General features: G+C 39.8%; 1 protein-coding gene across 1 annotated transcript in view; it reads right to left on the bottom strand.

The window, feature by feature from the left end:
- Positions 1-1,333: 1,333 nt before the first annotated feature.
- The window catches only part of ZNF318 (zinc finger protein 318), a 39,650-nt gene continuing 22,207 nt past the window's right edge, over positions 1,334-18,776 (bottom strand). The window contains exons 5-10 of the mRNA XM_006882140.1: positions 17,830-17,929; positions 14,377-14,678; positions 6,331-6,534; positions 5,774-5,873; positions 4,818-4,936; positions 1,334-4,561 (exon numbers count right to left, since the gene is read on the bottom strand). Of these exons, the coding sequence (XP_006882202.1) occupies positions 1,334-4,561; positions 4,818-4,936; positions 5,774-5,873; positions 6,331-6,534; positions 14,377-14,678; positions 17,830-17,929 (4,053 nt within the window). The remainder of the gene's footprint in view (positions 4,562-4,817; positions 4,937-5,773; positions 5,874-6,330; positions 6,535-14,376; positions 14,679-17,829; positions 17,930-18,776) is intronic.

The following is an 18,776-nucleotide window of genomic DNA, read 5'->3' as shown; positions in this document are numbered from 1 at the left end:
TCCAGAGTTCAAATGTGTGTGGTTTTAAAACAAGAAACTACAGGCGAGCTCTGGTGGCCTAGTGGCAAGAAGCTGCAACTACAGTGTCAGAAGTGCACTGTTCAAATCCACCAGATGCTCTGCTGAAGAAGGACGAACAATCGCCTCCTGTACCAGTCAGATCCAATTTGACGGTACACACATAAAAAAAAAACAAAAACAAACAAACAAAAAAACTACAGAAGAAATATGAGATTAATGCATTTATTCCAAGTAATTAACACATTAAAAATAAACTTCTCCAAGCAAACACACAAATTCTTTAATCTTAACAAAATGTACAACCCAAAACATCACATTACGGTGGAAATAACTTGGGGAAGAGGGAGGTAGAGAAAATACACGAGTTTGTGGAACAGAGAACAAGTCCAATCCCAAGACAAGTTTCAGACAGTCTCCTTTTTCAGAACAGAAATGGCTGCTAAACAATTTAAACAAAGTACTATTGGATCACAATACAATGCACAAAAGGCTGTTTCAAAAAAATGACCCCAAAGTATACATGCTTCTGAAATTGAGTCATCAATAAACCTTACCGATTTGTTGTCTTCCAAAGTGAGTCTGCTAGATTTTCTTTCATGTTTTTTGAGGTCATTTCCAAATGGGTTGGTTTAGCAGAATCATCTTCAGCAAAAGCAACACAGTAAACAAGGTGCCACAGGGGAGCAAACAGTAAACAAAAGAGCTATTCACGCTGCATTTCAAACAATGTTAAGGCAGGCCAATCCAAACCAGAAGTCTAAGAGATGAACAATTCTTGATCAATGGAAGTTTTCCATTTCAGCAATCTTTGTGGTGTTTTCCCTAGAAACCCATCAGCTGCCCAGGAAATTGAGTGGGTCAACAACACAGTAAGTGGAGAAGTCAGTTCCCTGGGACCCTCCTCCCCCACATTCCAGAAATGGCAGCATCAAAGCCAAAATACAATCAAAGCACACTATGTGAACAATCATATAGACATTTGGTTTTAATGACAAAGTAGGAGAAAATAAACTGTCAAAATGAACAAAATATACCTTTTTACAGATATGTATAGTACGTATGACTGATTTATCTGGTATTTTAAAGGGAAAGGAATAAAAAGGAAAGGAGGTAATTCTTTTAGCTTTCATGGACATGTCCTGTAAGATGCAGACTGCATCCCTTGATGTAGGTTCCAGGGGAGACAGCAAAATGGCCCTGGGTCACCTGGGCACCCAATTTCTAGATGCCAGTATGATTTATACCCACAAGTAGTTCTGGGTGTGAATTCTCTCAATTGTGAACACTGGATTCCATAAGGTCCTGGAAGGCATCAACTGCAGCTTTTTGGGCAGGCATCTATCTGCTGAGAGACAGTATCACCTTCAACTACCTGGTGCTGCAGAGGTGTCTCTGAACTGTCCTCATCTATCTGAGGAATGACTACCTCTGCTATAGATGCGTTGTGGATTTCTAGCTGTAATGGTCCCATCTCCAAAGAGCTACACTCAGGAAGGTCAGGGGGCTCAGACTGAGGAGAACATAGCTTGTCTTTCTGGACTCCAGATGTCCGTGTGACAAAATCAACAAGGTCTGGAAGGCAAGGAGAGGGCCCAAGGCCCGAAGAGTTATTTGTTTCGGATTCCAATCTGAGTGACTCTTGTTTATCCAAGCGGGAAGTTTCTTCTATTTCCTCAGACATCATTCCTCCTGCTAATAGGTCAAGGGCCTGGGGTACTACCTCTAGGCCTCCAATACCAAGGTCAACATCTTCCATAGGCAAGCCAGTTTTCAAAATGTTAGGAGGGATCCTCCTACTTGTAGGATTAGACAGATTTTGCTCATCCTGTGCTTCCAAATTAAGCACCAGGGGTTTTGAAGAATCTAACGGAAACCTAGAAATGGACGGGATTGGTTCAAAATCAGCAGAAGTAGAAGGAGTACATCCTGCAAATGAAGTAGAATTTTCTTGACGTACTTTCCGAGAGAGAGCAATTGGGGATCTATGTGCAGGTTCTATCTGAGTATTGCAGAAATCAACACATGCATCTCCCAGATTCCCTACGGCAGCAAGATCCTCTAATGTTAAGTCTGTAGTTTCAAAGTTTTCTGAGGGCTTATTTTCTACTGTCACTGTTAATTCTGGATGGACATCTTTTAGCTCCAGAGCTTCTGATTCTGGTTTTTCTGAGTTCTGCCAGGTCTCTGGCTTCTTTTCACTCCAAACAGTCAGTTCACAGATCATTTTACCCTCAAAGTCTTTGGATTTTTCCTTCTTAAGTCTGAGGCTTCTGTACCTAGAAAGTACAGAAGCTGACTCTGGAGCCGAATTTTCCATCCATTCTTCACCACTAACTCCTCGTCTCTGTGGACTATTTGTTAAACACATATCTGATCTGATTGAGGACTGAAGCAACAGTTCTGGTGCAGAATTTTTCACAAGTTTGTTCTCTGGACTCTGGAGTAGAGGCTTCACTTCTGAAGGAAATGAGCTTCTTTTTGCTTCTGTAGATGAGAGAGTCTGACCACTCAATTTGATTATTTTACTCTGCGTTTCATTTCCTATCATCTTCTTGGGCTGATCAGCCTCTCTGTCAGTTACCAACAATTTAGGCTGCTCCATGTTTCCCTCCGACATATATCTCTTTCGATCACTCAAATTAGAATTCTCTATGTCATGGGGCTTAACGTTGATGCTTAGTTCCTCTTTTATCATCCCTTCAGAGGGCTTTGCTCTAGTTTTTCCCAGTTCAGTGTTTTTCTCTACCTCATTTTCTCTATCATCCTTTGACTGGTGGAACTCCTGGTTTTCCTCATCCTGGTTACCAGATCCTTTGAAGTGCATTTCCATTAACTTCTGAGGTCCCATGGTATGACAGTGTGTATGTGACTGCTCAGGGGCTGGTTCTATACCAGGTAGTCCTGGCTCTCCAAGGTCAAGCTTGACTTTTTCCCCTGGAGACACGTCCTTGTTATTTTGGAAGGAGCCAGAAGTCCACATGGATAAAGTATTTGTCTTTGGGGTCATAGTTTCATAATGTTTGCTTTGGTACAACCTTGTCAGAGGTTGTAGAAAGCCATGGTTGCTGTGTCTGTCTTTGGGATTTATGTGTTCTACAATGGACCATTTTCCTAGAGACATCAGGGTTTTGGCAATGGGCTTTTCAGGATTATTCACTAACGAAGTAGTGGCTAAATCCCTATCTTGAGGCAACTTCTCTTGGGATTCAATGCTGTTCAAAGTAGAAGTGGAAGAGTTGTCTGAATTTTCTGCTCTGGAGATGGTGCTATTTTCTCCATTGGCCAAAGGACCACTGCTCAGCTTAGTCTCAGTGGCCCCCTTTCCACCACTGCTATAGAATATGTCGTACAGATCCTTAGCATTGGCTGTGGCTAAGCATGAATTCCGCTTCTCCAATTTTTTGGCTTGTTCACTGAACACACTTGAGAGGGGTGGAGGAGGACGCACTAACAGAGAGAACAGGGCTTGGTCTCGATCATTCTCACTCACCCCAGGAGCAGTCTCATCAGAAGGAATGGCAGTCGGCTGTGCTGAGGCCACGATGGCCACAGGCACCTCTGGGTTTAAAATGTTAGGATCCAAGAATCCAGGGCTGGGGGTTTGAGATACAGCTGGGTTTGATTTGACCAGAGCCGAGGCATTTGTCTGAGCAGAAGAGGGAGCAGCTGGGTGAGATGTAACTGGAGGTAGCGGGGGTGGTGGTGGAGGAGGTGGTAACATTTGCTCAGGTATATGGGATGGCTCATTCTTTTTAGCCGGTGTTATTTTTTCCTCTGGAGACCCTTTTAGAATCACTTCTTCCCCTCCAAATGCTTTGGAAATGATATCTGGAGGCAAAAGAAGATCAGATGAAGACTCTTTGACCACTGGCAGAGGCTTAGCAGCAGTTCCAGATGACTTAATTGATAGGAAGGTGTTAAGTGGAGCTGGCTTGCTCACTGTGGTTGAACTCGACTTGCGGAGTACTGTGGATGGGATAGGAAGGTTGGGGCGGATTTTAGTCAGGGTTGAAGTTGTCACAACAGGCATCCAAGGGCTCGTATGTGCAACAACAGTTTTCCCAGAGAGTTTGATTTTGATGGGCTTTGCTTTCCCAGCTTCAGCTTTGCCATCTTCTTTATCTCTACTGTTTTCCGCAGTCTCTTCCTTAGGGATACCTGGAGCCACCACTGAAGTTTTTTCCTCCTCTTTTTCTGGTTTCTTCCAGCTGAATTTTCCAAAGGAGGAGGATGTTGTTAATTCCTTCTTTGTCTCTTCTTTTAACTGAAGTTTGAGGCTAGCTTTCTTTTTGTTTTCAGCTTTTTCAGGGTGGTTCCCACCTTCAGAGGGCTGATCCTCTAATTCCAGAGAGACTTTATCATCTTCCTTTGTATCTTTCATGACTTTTGCTTTTTTTTCTTTCTCTTCCTTTGGTTTTTCACTGAGTTTACGCTTAAGCTCACTCTGCCGTCGCCGTTCTGTCTCTAGGACAACAGCTAAACCAGCTTGGCGGTCCAGATTCCGCCGCTCCTCATACAAGGGGTTCTCATCCACATATTTCTGGAAGAGAAAAGATAGCTGCTCAATAATTGATCAAAATACTACAAAGGAAAAAAAATCTTCACCCCTTTTCTGTTAGAATTCATCTAAAAGAAAATCTCTAAAATCATCTCCCTCAAAGTTATAGGTAGTTCATCTAGGACTGTGGAGAACTTCCTAGCAGTTATATAAGTAACAAATGCCAATGAAGACATCTGATAAAGTCAAAAGGGTTTCCACAAAAAGTGGAAAACTCCACAGGCTTACAAAGACGAACCTTGTATTTCTCATTGTGTTGGTGACCTTTCACGTGTTGTTCTCCAGAAATGGGATCCCCCAAAAATTCCTCACAGAGCTGGCAATAATATCCAGTTACGGGAATCAGGAACTCAGAGCCTAGAAGCAGTAGAAGAAAGTCAAGGAAATAAGTTCTCTCTACCAAGTGTCACATTACCAAAGGAAAATTCATCTCCCTTTGTGTTAAAACTGGATGGAAGAAAAGATATTACCTACTACCCTGCAGTAAAAGGTAGTATATAGTTGAATGAATCTGAGTGGCACAGTGTCCCAATCTAAAGACTGAACTCTGAATTACTGTTCCCTTTTCCTTTTAGGAACATTAATTGACTGAGTCAGGAGTCTCCTGTCAGATCCATCTAGGTTGTTGGATCCAACTCCAGCTAACACTGAGCACATCATAGGAGGTTTAAAAGCTAATCTCAGCCTACTACCTAACTGTAGGAAAAGCCCTCATGTTGGTGTTAATTATTAATATATCTCCTAGATGTAAAAGACACAGCAGAACAGATTATTTATGGAAATAATAGGAAATTTTTAAAGCATAAGAACATTCCACTTCTCAATTTACCCAGTAATACTCAAATATTTTACAATTTTTAGTTGAAAAAGTAGTAACAGTAAATCACTGTCCTCATTTTTAAACCTGGAAGGCAAGTAAATAAATGAATAACAAAGATAGCTATTCTGCTTTATTTTAGAATGGCACATACATGTTTCACATCTATTAAATTTTGGGCCATACAGGTAGAGGCTATCCTTGTCTCTTTTTATTTCTTCAGGACCTAGGAGACTGTCTTGTACACATAAGATATTCTCATAGCTTTGTTAAAAGAAATGGCTATATTATCCTAAGTTTCTTCCTAACACCTTAGTTCAGGGACATCTTTTCCCAGATGGTAGGAAAGCTACTCAAGTGACAGGGAGAAAACATACCTTTTGCTGGGACTGTTATCTTGTCAGTGCGCTTTACAGCATCCTGCTTGGCCTCACTCTGGGTTTTTGAAGCCCAAGGTCTGTTGTAGGGATCCAGGGTCTATTTGTAAGAGGCAGAGGTGCTCATACAATAGAACTAAAAGCTCAAAACCCCATTTTTCTCTTTTCTCCCCATACATAAGACCAAGGGACCACAAGCCCCAGTTACCCACCCCTACACCTCCCTCTGTCAACTGTTTAAATGGAAACCACCTGTGGAAAAGGTAAACATATGTTAGAGAAAATGCAATGAATAAAATGAAACAAAAAAATGAGGTATTCAAGAAAACAAAAGAGGTAAAAGCCTCACTTACACTTATCTTGGTGTTTAGCTACATGGCTGTCCCCCTGGACAGAGTCCTGGGGACAGGAATCTCCTTTGTGGCATCTCTTGACTCTTCAGACTGGGGCTCCTGCCCATATGTGTGTGTTAAATTTTTCTTTGTGATACAGATGAGGGCACAGACATTTCGGGTAAGGAGGCAGAGAGTAGAAATAAGAGAGGGCAGGACACCTACCTGTGTGTGCTTCTTATTATGCATATGAGTGAAGAAGTCAAACATGGTTCCACAAATGGTATTGCAGTCTTTGCACCAGTGATTGCCAGCATCATAATACTCATATGCAGTAATGGGCTGATCAGACTGCTTAGCAGTAACCTGGGGGCTCTCGGCGCCGTTGGGGCTTTTAGCATGAGACTTCTCATTATTTATCTTTGATTCCTAGAAGGGAAAAATATGTACTTAGAAGGAATTCAAGGCACTCTAGATCTGTGTTGTATTAGAAAAAGTAGTCTACCATCATAATAAACCAGAAATCAAACCCATTGCTATTGAATCAATTCCTACTTACAGTAACCCTGCAGGACCCAATAGAACTGCCCCACAGGGTTTCCAGAGCTGCAATTCTTTACGAAGCAGATTACCACATCTTTCTCTTACAGAGTGAGTAGGAGAAAGTGTAACATCAAGTGTAAATACTGAGCTTTCAGATAGCAGCTGACCACCTAACCAAGGTTCCACAATCTACAATAATCAACTCATTGCTGTCGAGTTGGAACCAACTCATAGCTGACTCTCAAGTGGGTTTTCTTGGGTTGTAAATGAATAGGGGGGAGACCATCCATCTTATTTCTGTGTAGGGCCTGGTGGATTAAAACCAACAGACAGGTGCAACCCTTGGTTGTGCAGTGCCACTCCCTACAGACTAAGTCACCAGAGGCCTATATTCTAGTGCGTGTTGTTGTTAGGTACTCAATGTTGGAACCAATTCACAGTGGACCCTCCAGTGGGTTTTTTGATACAATATAAGGGGGAAACTGCCCATTTTTCCACCACAGAGCTGCTGTAGATTCAAACCATGTACCTTTGAGTTGGCAGCACAGCACCTTACCACGAGGACACCCAGAGCTCCAAATCAGGCTTAGCAACACAGTGGTTATGTGTTCAGCTCCTAAACAAATGGTCAGTGGTTGAACCTACCAGCTGTTCTGCAAGAAAAAGTTGTGGCTGTCTGCTCCTGTAAATAATACAGCCTTTGAACTCCTATAGAGTAGTTCTACTCTAGCTATAGAATCATGATGTGTTGGAATTAATAGCAAGAAGTTTGATTTTGGTAAAAACTGTAGAAACTGGCTAAAAAAATCAAGGAAAATGTGTTTCCAAGACTCAAACAAATCTATTTTGGTCCCATAGTGTTTGCTACCTGAGCATAAAGAATAAATCACATACTTACTTATATATCATAAAATAGTTCTAGAAAAACACTCAAAAGTATGGAAATACTGATTTCCTCTGGTTACAGCAACTGGAAAATAAGGGGTGGGTAGAAATCTTTTTACTGTGTACCTTTTAGAAGGTAATGAATGTGTTACCTATGTAACTAAATACATTAATTAAAACTCATTAGTTCAAATCACAATTATAAGAGGGGAGAAAAATAAAATTGGAGACAGTAATTGATAGGTTAAATAAAGGAAATACAGAAAAAGAGAACAGCGTGCTTACTTACCACTGATGCATCTTAGAAAAAGTATACCTCATTTTATTACACTCCAGAGATGGTGTGTTTTTTACAAATTGAAGATCTGCAGCAATCCTACACTCAGCAAGTCTTTCCGTGTCACGTTCCACCGGACTCTTGATATCATGTTCCATGCTCACTTTGGATGTCTGTTACATTTTGGTAATTCTTACAATATTTCAAACTTTTTTTTATAATGTTACTGCATATTTAATAAACTACTCTATTGTGTAAACACGAGTTTTATACGCACTGGGAAACAAAAAAAATTGAGTAACATGTTTTATTGTAATGGCAGTTTCACTGTAATAATCTGCAACCAAATGCATACTATTTCAGCTTGTAGAAAAAACTGGAGAATAGAATGGGATTGGGCACAGATAAAGCAAAAAGCCATCTATATGGGACAACATAAGGGCAGCTAGGTAAAATATTTCCAACTTCCTAAAACAAAACTATTAATATTAAACACCTTGAATTCATGTTGACTCCTCTTTTAAAACACAGAAACATTTGATAATTGCATTATCAAATGTAAGAAATGCTTTGCTAGAAATCAATTTGTCAGCCAACTATTTGGATATGAAATTTTTGGTGACTATCAAGGATTAAACAACACAAGAAGATAACCAGAACAAAGAGAAGTATGAATGGTGTCCTAATGCAGACAAGAAGCAAAATAATCATTAGAAAGACAGGGGGAAAACAGAAAATACAAAAATAGATGTCAGAAGAAATTCAGAGATTTGCTCTTGAATGCAGAAAATCTAAAGTGACAGGAACACATGAAGGATGAAATATGAGAATGGAAACAGATTCCACAGGTCAGCTCAAGAAGATAAAGTATTAAAATGAAATGTGCAAAGACCTTGAGTTAAAAAACCAAAAGAATATGCTCTGCATTTCTCAAGCTGAAAGAACTGAAAAAAGAAGAAAAAAAAAATTCTAGCCTCAAGAAGCAATCCTGAATTCTATGGGCAAAATATTGAACTACATAGAAAGCATCAAAAGAAGATGGAAAGAACACCAGTCACTGTACCAAAAACTGGTCAGTGCTCAATCACTTCAGGAGGCAGAATACAGCCAAGAAGCAATGGTACTAAAGGGAAGAATCTAGACAACACTGAAGGCATTAACAAAAACTAAGTCTCCAAGAATTTAAGAAATACCAATAGAGATGTTTCAACAAACAGAAGCAGCCCTGGGTGTGTTCATTTGTCTATATAAAAAAATTTATATGACAACTACTTGGCCTACTGACCTGTAATTGTGCCCATTTCTAAAAAAGATGATTTAACAGAATGCCAAAATTATCAAATAATGTCATTAATCTCTTACTAAAGTAAAATCTTGCTGAAAATAATTTTTAAACTCCTGGAGCAGTACACTGACAAGGAACTGCCAGAAATATCCAAGCTGGATTCAGAAGAGGCTGTGGAACAAGAGATGTCATTTGCTAGAAATCATATGGATCTTGGTTGAAAGCAGAGAATATTGGAAAAAATGTTTACATATGTTCTACTGACTAGGCAAAGGCATTCAATTGTGTGAATGACAATAAATTATGGATCTAAGAATGGACATTCTAGAATAATTATGCTCACATGGAACCTGTACATAGTTTAAGGAGTAGTTGTTCAGTTCAAACAAAATAAGGGGATAAAATCAGAATGTTATCACGGTTGTATTCATTCATCCCCTTTACTCAGTATTTATACTTGACAAATAAGCTGAGAAGCTCGACTAATATAAAGAGGAATGTGGCATTAGGACTGGTGGAAGACTGTCAGAAATCTACAAAATGCAGATGATACAACCTTGCTTGCTCAAAGGGAAAAGGACCTGAAACATTTACTGAGGAACATCCAAGACAATGGCCTTCAGTAAGGATTACATCTCAATATACACAAAAATATTAACAACTGCACCAGTAAACAACACTATAATAGAGAAAAGATTAAAATAATTTCATAAACACTGTAATAAAGAAAAGATTAAAGTCTTAAAAACTACACTCTAGTTGTTGTTGTTATGTGCTGTTGAGTCACTTGTACAATAGCCCTAAACTCTGCTCTGTCCTGTGTCAATCACACTGTCTCTGACACTCCCATCCCAATTAACCCAGTAACTGAATCAATCCACTTCATAGAGGGCCTTCTCCTCCTGTGCTGTCCCTCCACCCTCCCAAGCATGTGTCCTTCTCCAAGGACTGGTCTCTCCTTACATGTCCAAAGTATGTTAGACGGGAGCCTCAGAATCCTTGCCTCCAAGGAGCCACCCGGTTTAACCCTTTCCAGGATGAATCTGTTTGTTTTCTTAGCAGTCCATGGTACTCTCAATACTCTTCTCTAGCACCATAGCTCAAAGGCATCAATTCTCCTTCTGTCCTCCTTAGTCATTGTCCAACTCTCTGATGCATAACAAGTGATTGCAAAGACCATGGCCTGTATCAGAAGCACCTTAGTCTCCAGAGAGACACCACTGCTCTTCAGTACTTTGGAGAGGTCCCTAACAACAGACGATGACAATGAGCCTTTTAATTTCCAGGCTACTGGTGCCAAGAGTGAGAGTGTCGACTGTGGAGCCAAGCAAACTAAAGCTGTGAACAATCTCAATCTCTTCACCATCCATCCTGATGCTGCCAATTGGTCCAGTGGTGAGAATCTTTGTCTACTTGACATTGAGCCTCAATCCATATTGGAGGCTGCAGTCCTTGACCCTCTGCAGCAAGCGCTTCAGGTCCTCTTCAGTTTCAGCAAGCAGGGTTGTGTCATCTGCATAATGCAGATTGTTGATAGATCGTCCACCAATCTTGACCCCACATTTCTCCTCATAGAGCCCAGCCTCCCGGATAATCTGTTCTGCATACAGGGGGAGTTTTGGGCAAGCATTGAGCAAATCTTCACCATGGATCTCTTTAAAGTGGTAAAGATCAAGAGTAGAACTTTAAAGACTCAGTCCACATTTCCAACTGCTTCACATGCATGTGAAGATTGGACAATGAATAAGAAAACTCACAGACGCTTGAGCCATTTTTTTTAATTATTGATGACTGATAGTGTCTCTCAGTTGTGCTGACAAAGAAGACTGACTACACCAGGGGCTGCCAAAAGTACAAGAAAAAAGGTTGGTGTGGAAGAAATGCTGCCAGAGTGTTCCTTAGTAACAGGATGGTGAGACTTTTTCTCTTACACTTTGGGCATGTTATCAGGAGGGGCTATTTCCTCAAAAAGAATATCATATTTAAAAAATTAGCAGGTCGGTGTAACACAGAAAGACCTTCAATAAGATGGATGACACAGTGCAAAAACAGAGTTGAGCACAGAAGAGATAGTAAGGATGGCCAGGACTCAGCAGGGCTTTGCTCTGCTATGTATAGGGTCACTATAAGTCAGAGCCAATTCAATGGCACCTAACAATAAGTAAGATGAACAAAATATGCACCTAGAATATTGGTTACTAGAAAAACAGACAGAAAGAAGATAGGGAAACAGTCGGGAAAGGACAGACAAATCATTCACTACTAGAATTCCATTCACCACAAAAAATTCCAGAGAATAGATAATGAAGTAACTCATTATGAAACAATTATATATGGAGGTACTGAGTAAGGGCTTACTAAATCTCAATGATAGTCTAAAAAAATCTTCATGAAGTAGATAGTGTTCAAGATGGGCCTTACTGAAAAACATTATTCCAGCTAAAAGGATCCTTAATGCAAAATCAGAGATGTGGAATAATACACTGTGGATCTACAAAATTGCAAGCATTTTGAAATGGCAGAAGCATAAGATGTGAAAGAAAGGAGGTTCGGAAACAAAAGCTCATTATTCAATCAAAATTTTTTTTTATTGTATTATTTTTACGTGTACCGTCAAATCAGATGTGACTCGTACAGGAGGAGATTTCCCCCTCCTTCTCCAGCAGAGCATCTGGTGGATTCGAACAGTGTACCTCTGGGATTGCAGTGCAGCATCTTGCCACTAGGCCACCAGAGCTCCCTAATCAAATATTTCTTGAGCACTATTTTGTATTGTTCATTGAGCTAAGGGGAGGGACTGATACAAAGTAATTATAAATGTTATTATATAATTATAATAGTCATAAATACTGAGGGAAAATTATAAACTATTATGAGTATAAATGATGAAATACTCATGAGTATAAAACTTAACAGCCAAGGGAACCAAGGAAGGAAGTGAGGACTACAGGATGACTATGAGGTAGTAAGAAGAAAGGAAAGGAGAGAGCTATTTGTAATGGTAAACAGAGGGAGTAAAGGATGCAAACATTAGATGTTAAGACTTAGTTAAGGAATAAAATAAATATATTGAGCAAAAGGGGAAAGCAGTAAATGAGGCCCAAAGAGCAGATAAGAGAAGATCATAATCACTGCTTGTCATGTGGAAAAAGAGAGCTAATTAAAGGTGTTGCAGTACAGTCAAGAATTCAAGATGGTTTGGATTGCAACAGAGATGAAGTAGACAGAATTGAAATAAACTTTGGAGGAAGAAGTGGCATAATCTGGTAATTATGTATATGGAGCAATTAGGGAGAGTGAAGTACTGAAGATACTGTTCAGAGTTTTGGCAATGACAATTGATGGGCGGTGGGGCACTGCTGCTCTTTGCCCTAGAGTTGGAACTAACTCATAGCTGATTGTCCATTGGGTTTCAGAGACTGAAAATTGCATGGGAGGAGACTGTCCTTTCTCCTGAGAAGGCTGTGTTGGAGCCAGTGAGGCAAGCCAGAAAGGCACAGCCTTTTTTTTTTTCAAGCACAGCCTTATAAGTAAGCAGTCCAACTTCCTACAGACTAAGCCACTAAAGTTCCCTAGAGGAGCACTAGTTACTGACAATGGGTAACATTACAGAAGAAAACGCTGGCGAAAGAGTGACCACAATCATTAGTGTAACTGAGACATGCTGATTTTAAGGTTTGTGTAACATTCTAAGGCTCTTAACCCAAGTTAGCTATTTGAATCTCCAAATCACTCCATGGGAAAATGGTAAAGTCTCCTCCTATAAAATTGATAGTCTCAAAAATCTGATGGAGGGTTGCTATCAGTCGGTATAAACTCAACAGCAGTGGGGTGAAATAAAGCAGAAATGGTGAGCAGGTAGTTAGACACCAGGTTTGGATCTCAGAAGAATGAACTGAGCTAGACTCTAAATCTGGAAATTGTTAGCATGGTTTTGGTGTTAAGGGTTTATTACTGTTCAAAATGACTCTTCTCTAGCCTTTGTCTTTGACTTTGCTATGTGGATGGGCAGGAATATGCAAATAAGGTGTGTTAGCCTATCCACAAGAGGATTGGCAAGTCTCATCACTAAATTGAGCAGATTCAGCAGCAGATTTTGAGAATCTCATTGCCAGCAATTAAACAAGAGAATGCAGCATGCCCTTTGGGGCCAGAGATTCTTTATTAGACAGACCAGGCCCTATAGTAGCAGCAGCCCTAGCAGCCAGCAGCAGAGACCTGACATGATGAGATGGAGCTGACCTTGGGACTGCTATACCACAGATCTAGAGCTAAAAGCCTTTGGCCAAGTTTGTTGGACTACTTGAAGGGTAGGTCAGAGGGGAATGTCATAACTGGCAGGACTAAGACCTTTGTAGCACTGGCCTAGTGCCAAAGCTGAAGGCCGAGGTGCGTGCAAGCACATTTCAGCAATTCTCCTGACTGAGCAGTTGGATTATGCTACTAATCTGAATGATAGCCTTTTGACTTCTCTACTATGGTTCTGTGTGCTCTGTAAGCTATTGCAATAGATTTTGGACCCAGTAAAACAGTAAAATTGATATTGAGGTGAGTAGAAAGAGGTACAAGAGGGTAGGGAATGTGTCTGACCTTATGGAAATTGGTTTTGTGTTGTGGATGTTTTTGACAGGTACAGTTCTCCTTTGTAGAGTTAGTAGGGGTCAGATATGGCCATCCCCACATGGCCCTTGCTCTTTTAACAATGGTATTTGCACACAGAACTGAACGAAATAGCTTAGGGAGACAGAACTGGAGAATTGAACAACTCAGTCCTGAGGAACTCAAAATATTTAAAGATCAGATAACAAGATGATAAGCAACAAAAGATACTAAGAAGTAGCCAAAATAGTCAGAGGAAAAGAAGTGTAACAGTGTAAAGGGAAGAAAGCATTTATAGAAGACTGGTACCTTGTGCTAATCTGACAACTGATGTATAGCTTTAGTGGCACAGTGATGACCCTGTTGCTAAACATGAACCCTCAAAATGATATAAACAAGCTAAGAAAAAAAAATCAGACCTAACACAGGTGATCAAGAGTAAATGCTAGAAGGAGGAGACCACAGTGGGTCCTGAATGCTGAGGATTTTGGATTCTACTTTGTAGGCAACAGGGAACTGCTGAGACTACAGAGCAGAATACCACAATCTGATCTATGTTTCAGAAAGTAACAAGAATGTGAGCAGATTGGAAAAGGAAGTTAAGAATATTGTTAGGAAGCTTATGTAAGAGTCTATGGGAGATAAAAGAGAAAATAATAGAAATGAAAAGTTGAGCTGTTACCTTGCTGTTGGAGGAGTCTGAGGGGGGTGACACTTTCTCTGGGCTCTTAGTTTTTTCTGCTTTCCCAGGCTTCTGTGTAGGCTCCTTACTGTCATTTGTAGACTTCTGGGATTTATCAAAAATGTCAATTCCCAATATCTGAGCTACTTTGTCCAGTTCAGACTGCTTCTTTTCTGCCTCTTCTGCTTCTTGTTGTAGTTCTGCAATGTCCTTCATAATGTTATCCTGAAGCCGACTCACCTCCACCAGGAGCGGGTCTTTATGGCCGTCCTTCTCCCTTCGTTTCTTACGCAGCATTTCTCCTGAGTAGTCAAATGCCAACAGAAAGAAACACAGAGAAAGAAGACAATGAGTCACTTTTTAGTCACAAATAGCAATCTCTCAGGACTTCATGGTTACAAAATCTTTCCCTACAGAAGTTTCTAAGAGTAAGTGAGATTCCCCTTCTATATAGCTGGTTTAAGTGATGCTTCTATGAAGGTAAAGGACAGTTGATTCCATCATTTTTTGTGTAGGTTGTCAGGCTAGAGAGGCAGGCTTTCAGGGCTCTATGAACTCCCAAAATAGCATACACAAATTTGTGGCTGTGTATGACTCACCCAAGAATTAATGCCTTTGAGTTGTAGTGCTGGAGAAGAGTCCTGAATAGACCATGGACTGAATATATCATGGATATACCAAGAAAATAAATAGGTCTGTCTTGGAGAGGGTGAAACCAACTTTCTCTTTGGAGGCTAGGATTTTGAAGCTCTGTCTTACATACTTTGGGCATGTGGCCAGGAAGGACTGATCCTTGGAGAGAGACATCATGCTCCGAAGGGTGGGGGGACAGCTCAGGACAGGAAGAATCTGGATGAAATGGATTGATACAGTGACTAGAGCAATGAGAGTAGGTGTGTCAGAGCCAGTGAGATTGACTCAGGACAGGGCAGGCTTCAGTGTCACAGGCGATTCAATGGCATATAACAAAAACAACAATATACCTAGAAATTCAGTGCATAAAAAATTTTCAGAGAGTGAAAAAATATTCAATCATATATTTGACTTTATTTAAGGATTCTTTACCAACTCCATTGAGTCTTGCATCAAACAGGCTTACCCTATCTGATCCTAAATCACTCCATGTTTTCACGGAATAATTCTCCTAGGATTAATCAATGAGCTTCCAAATTCTACCAAAAGTAACTCTTCTCCTATCCCTCTGTTCTTCCAAACTATTGCCAATGTAGCATACAGAAGCCTTGCTATATTCTTTCTGCGGTATATACATGAAATTCCTGATAGCATACATGAAGAGATAGAGAATCCAAAGTAAGGCATCATGGAACAGCTTTTTTGTGCTAAAAAAGCAAAGAGTACTCGCAGCAAACAACAAATGCTGGGGAGGATGTGGAGAAACTGGAACCCTTATTCACTGTTGATGGGAGTGTAAAAATGGTGCAACCACTATGGAAGGCTGTATGGCGCTCTCTCAAAAAGTTGCAAACAGAAATACCATTTGACCCAGAAATTCCACCACTGGGAATAGACCCTAAAAAAACTAGAACTGTCACCCAGGCAGATATATGCACACTCATGTTTACTGTGGCTTTGTTCACAATAGCAAGTAGTTGGAAACAACCTAAGTGCTCATAAAAAAACAAATGGATAGAAAAGCTGTGGTATATTCACACAATGGAATACTACACAGCATTGAAAAACAAGGGACTTTTGCAATATTATTCAAAATGGGTGACCTTGGAGACATTATGCGGCGTGAAATATCTCAGTCATAAAAGGACAGGTGCTGCATGGTGTCACTATTGTAGAACAGGACTGATATCAGGGTTGGTGTGAGACTGAGAAAAATTGGATAAATTATGTATACTGCATTGAATCAGATGAGGGAGAGAACTGTTTGAAAGCGATAGATGATTGGGTATTATGGTTATGACAAGAGTCCAGAATGAAGGTTGCATAGTGGAGTATAGTTGGGCAAGGATGATTCTGTACCAATGAAATAATTTTTCTTTTACTTTTCAAAGAGAAGAGTGAACTGGGGGGAGGGGTGGGTAGGGAGAAAAATGCAGCAATGAATGTATGGAAATCCAAAATCTCTGTAAACGGTCATTAAAATTAATTTTAAAAAATTTAAAAAAATTTTTAAAAAGCAAAGAGTACTCAAAAAATGATAGAGACACAGTAAAAGGATAAAGGAATCAGTTTTTAAAATGGCTTCTACTATAAAGTGACCAAATCTAGGGGAATTTTAGCACAAAAAAAGATGCTATGGATTGCACTATGCCCCTTTATACATGTTACAAATCCAACTATACCTGCGGTATAAAGCCATCTGGAAATAAGATTTTTTTAATAATGTTGATGAGCCAATATTAGTATAGGATGTTTTAAATTTATTTCTTCCAAGATTTAAAAGATAGCAGATTAAGCAAGCAGCTAGTAAACATTGATAGGGAACAGATGACACTCACCATAAGATCTCCAAACACTAAAACAAAAACTGAAAAGAAACATGGGCTTTCCCAAAGAACAACATAAACTGTCTTTCCCTAGAGCCAACAGCCTGAATTTATACTTTTAGCTACACTAACAATGAGAAAATAAATTCATCTTTGTTAAAGCTGCCTATTTGTGGTATTTCTGTGAAAGCAACATCAGATATCTAATGTAAAAGACTATAGTTATGTGCCATTGAGTCACCTGTGTCCCACAGCGACACTATGTACAGCAGCTCTGAAGCCTGCCCTGTCCTGAGCCAGTCTCACTGACTCCAACACATGAACCCCCAATTCTCCCCATCACTCCATCTCATCCAGGGTCTTCCTCTCCTGCGCTGATCTCCACCTTTCTGAGCATGATGTCCTTCTCTAAGGACCTGTCTCTCCTGGCTAGGTGCCCAAACTACACAAGACGGAGCTTCAAAATCCTAGCCTCCAAGGAGATACTTGGTTTCACTCTCTCCCAGACAGACCTATTTGTTTTCTTGGCTGTCCATGGTATGTTCAACACTGTTCTCCAGCACAAGTTGAATCAATTAGATCTGTAAGCTACAAAATAGTATCATATTAATGTTAATGTCCTAATTTTGGTAACTACATTTTGGTTACATAACTCCTTATGGTTAGGAAATATAAACTGAAAAATTTAAGGGTCATAAGGCATTCTATCTATCAGTCTCTCTTAAAATAACTGAGGAACAAATGATATATCCACATATATGAGGTAAGAAAGAGAAAAAGACAGAGAAAATATAATACCAATAATCTGAGAAAGAGTACCCAATAATTCTTTGCACTATCATTGCAACTTTTCTGTCAATGTAAGTCAAATTTTGTTTTTTTTTCACAAAGGCCTCAAATCATTGAATCTGTATGAAAGTCCCAAAAGCACTCTATATGGGTCTCCTGCTCAATTAACTGCAAAAGGGTAGTCCTGCAATGGCAAGTCTTGTACCTTGCTGTTTATGAAGCCGCTCCAGTTCAGTTCTGAGATAGTACATCTTCTTCTGCCGGGATTCCCGGTCACTTTTCAGTTTTTCCCTCTCTTCAATTACCTGCAAAGCACAATTTAGCAAGGAAGTCTTTTGTTGCAATATCTTCCCTTTTCTAGTGTTCTTTTCCATAACTGTTATTCTAAATATATATGTACCTGAATATAAGAATTCAAACTTTTTCAGGTTCTGACTTTATAGTCAAGGTGCTATTTCTTTCTAATCCGTTTTAGATAGAACTAAGATTTTCAGAATACAAAGTCCAGAAAGTAATATTCTTTTTTTTTTAATCAAACCAAAAGTAATATTATCCAAGAAATACTATATTATTAAATCTCAATCTAAAGTCACTGAGTATTAGATAATGTTTTAAACATCAAAGAGAACCAGTAAAAAAGGAACTATTATATTATGAATTAGGCATTGTGTTAGCTTTGTTATGTATATAATTTTATTTAAACTTCAGGATACTGTCTCTCTTTAAAAGTAAGAAAACTGACACCACAAGATAAATAACTCAACTAAAAAATAGGCACAGGATATGAACAGTTACTTCACCAAAGAATACATTCATATGGCAAACACACACATGAAGAAATGTTCAAAATCCCTACCTCTAAGAGAGATGAACATCAAAACAACTACGAGATATCATCTCACTCCAGTAGTTGTTGTTGTTATGTGCCGTTGAGTCGTTTGCGACTCATAGCGACCCTATGTACAACAACCCCTATCCTGTGCCAATCTCATTGCCTCTGACACACCCATCCCGATTACCCTAGTCACTGAATCAATCCACCTCATGGAGGGTCTTCCCCTCCTGCGCTGTCCCTCTACTCTACCCAGCATGATGTCCCTCTCCAAAGACCTGTCTCTCCTTGCAACATGTCCAAAGTATGTCAGATGAAGC

The sequence above is a fragment of the Elephantulus edwardii genome, unplaced genomic scaffold (assembly GCF_000299155.1).
Source record: "Elephantulus edwardii isolate Elephantulus edwardi_28Jun2011 unplaced genomic scaffold, EleEdw1.0 scaffold00017, whole genome shotgun sequence".
NCBI lineage: Eukaryota > Metazoa > Chordata > Mammalia > Macroscelidea > Macroscelididae > Elephantulus > Elephantulus edwardii.
This window is presented reverse-complemented; position numbering and strand designations above follow the sequence as displayed.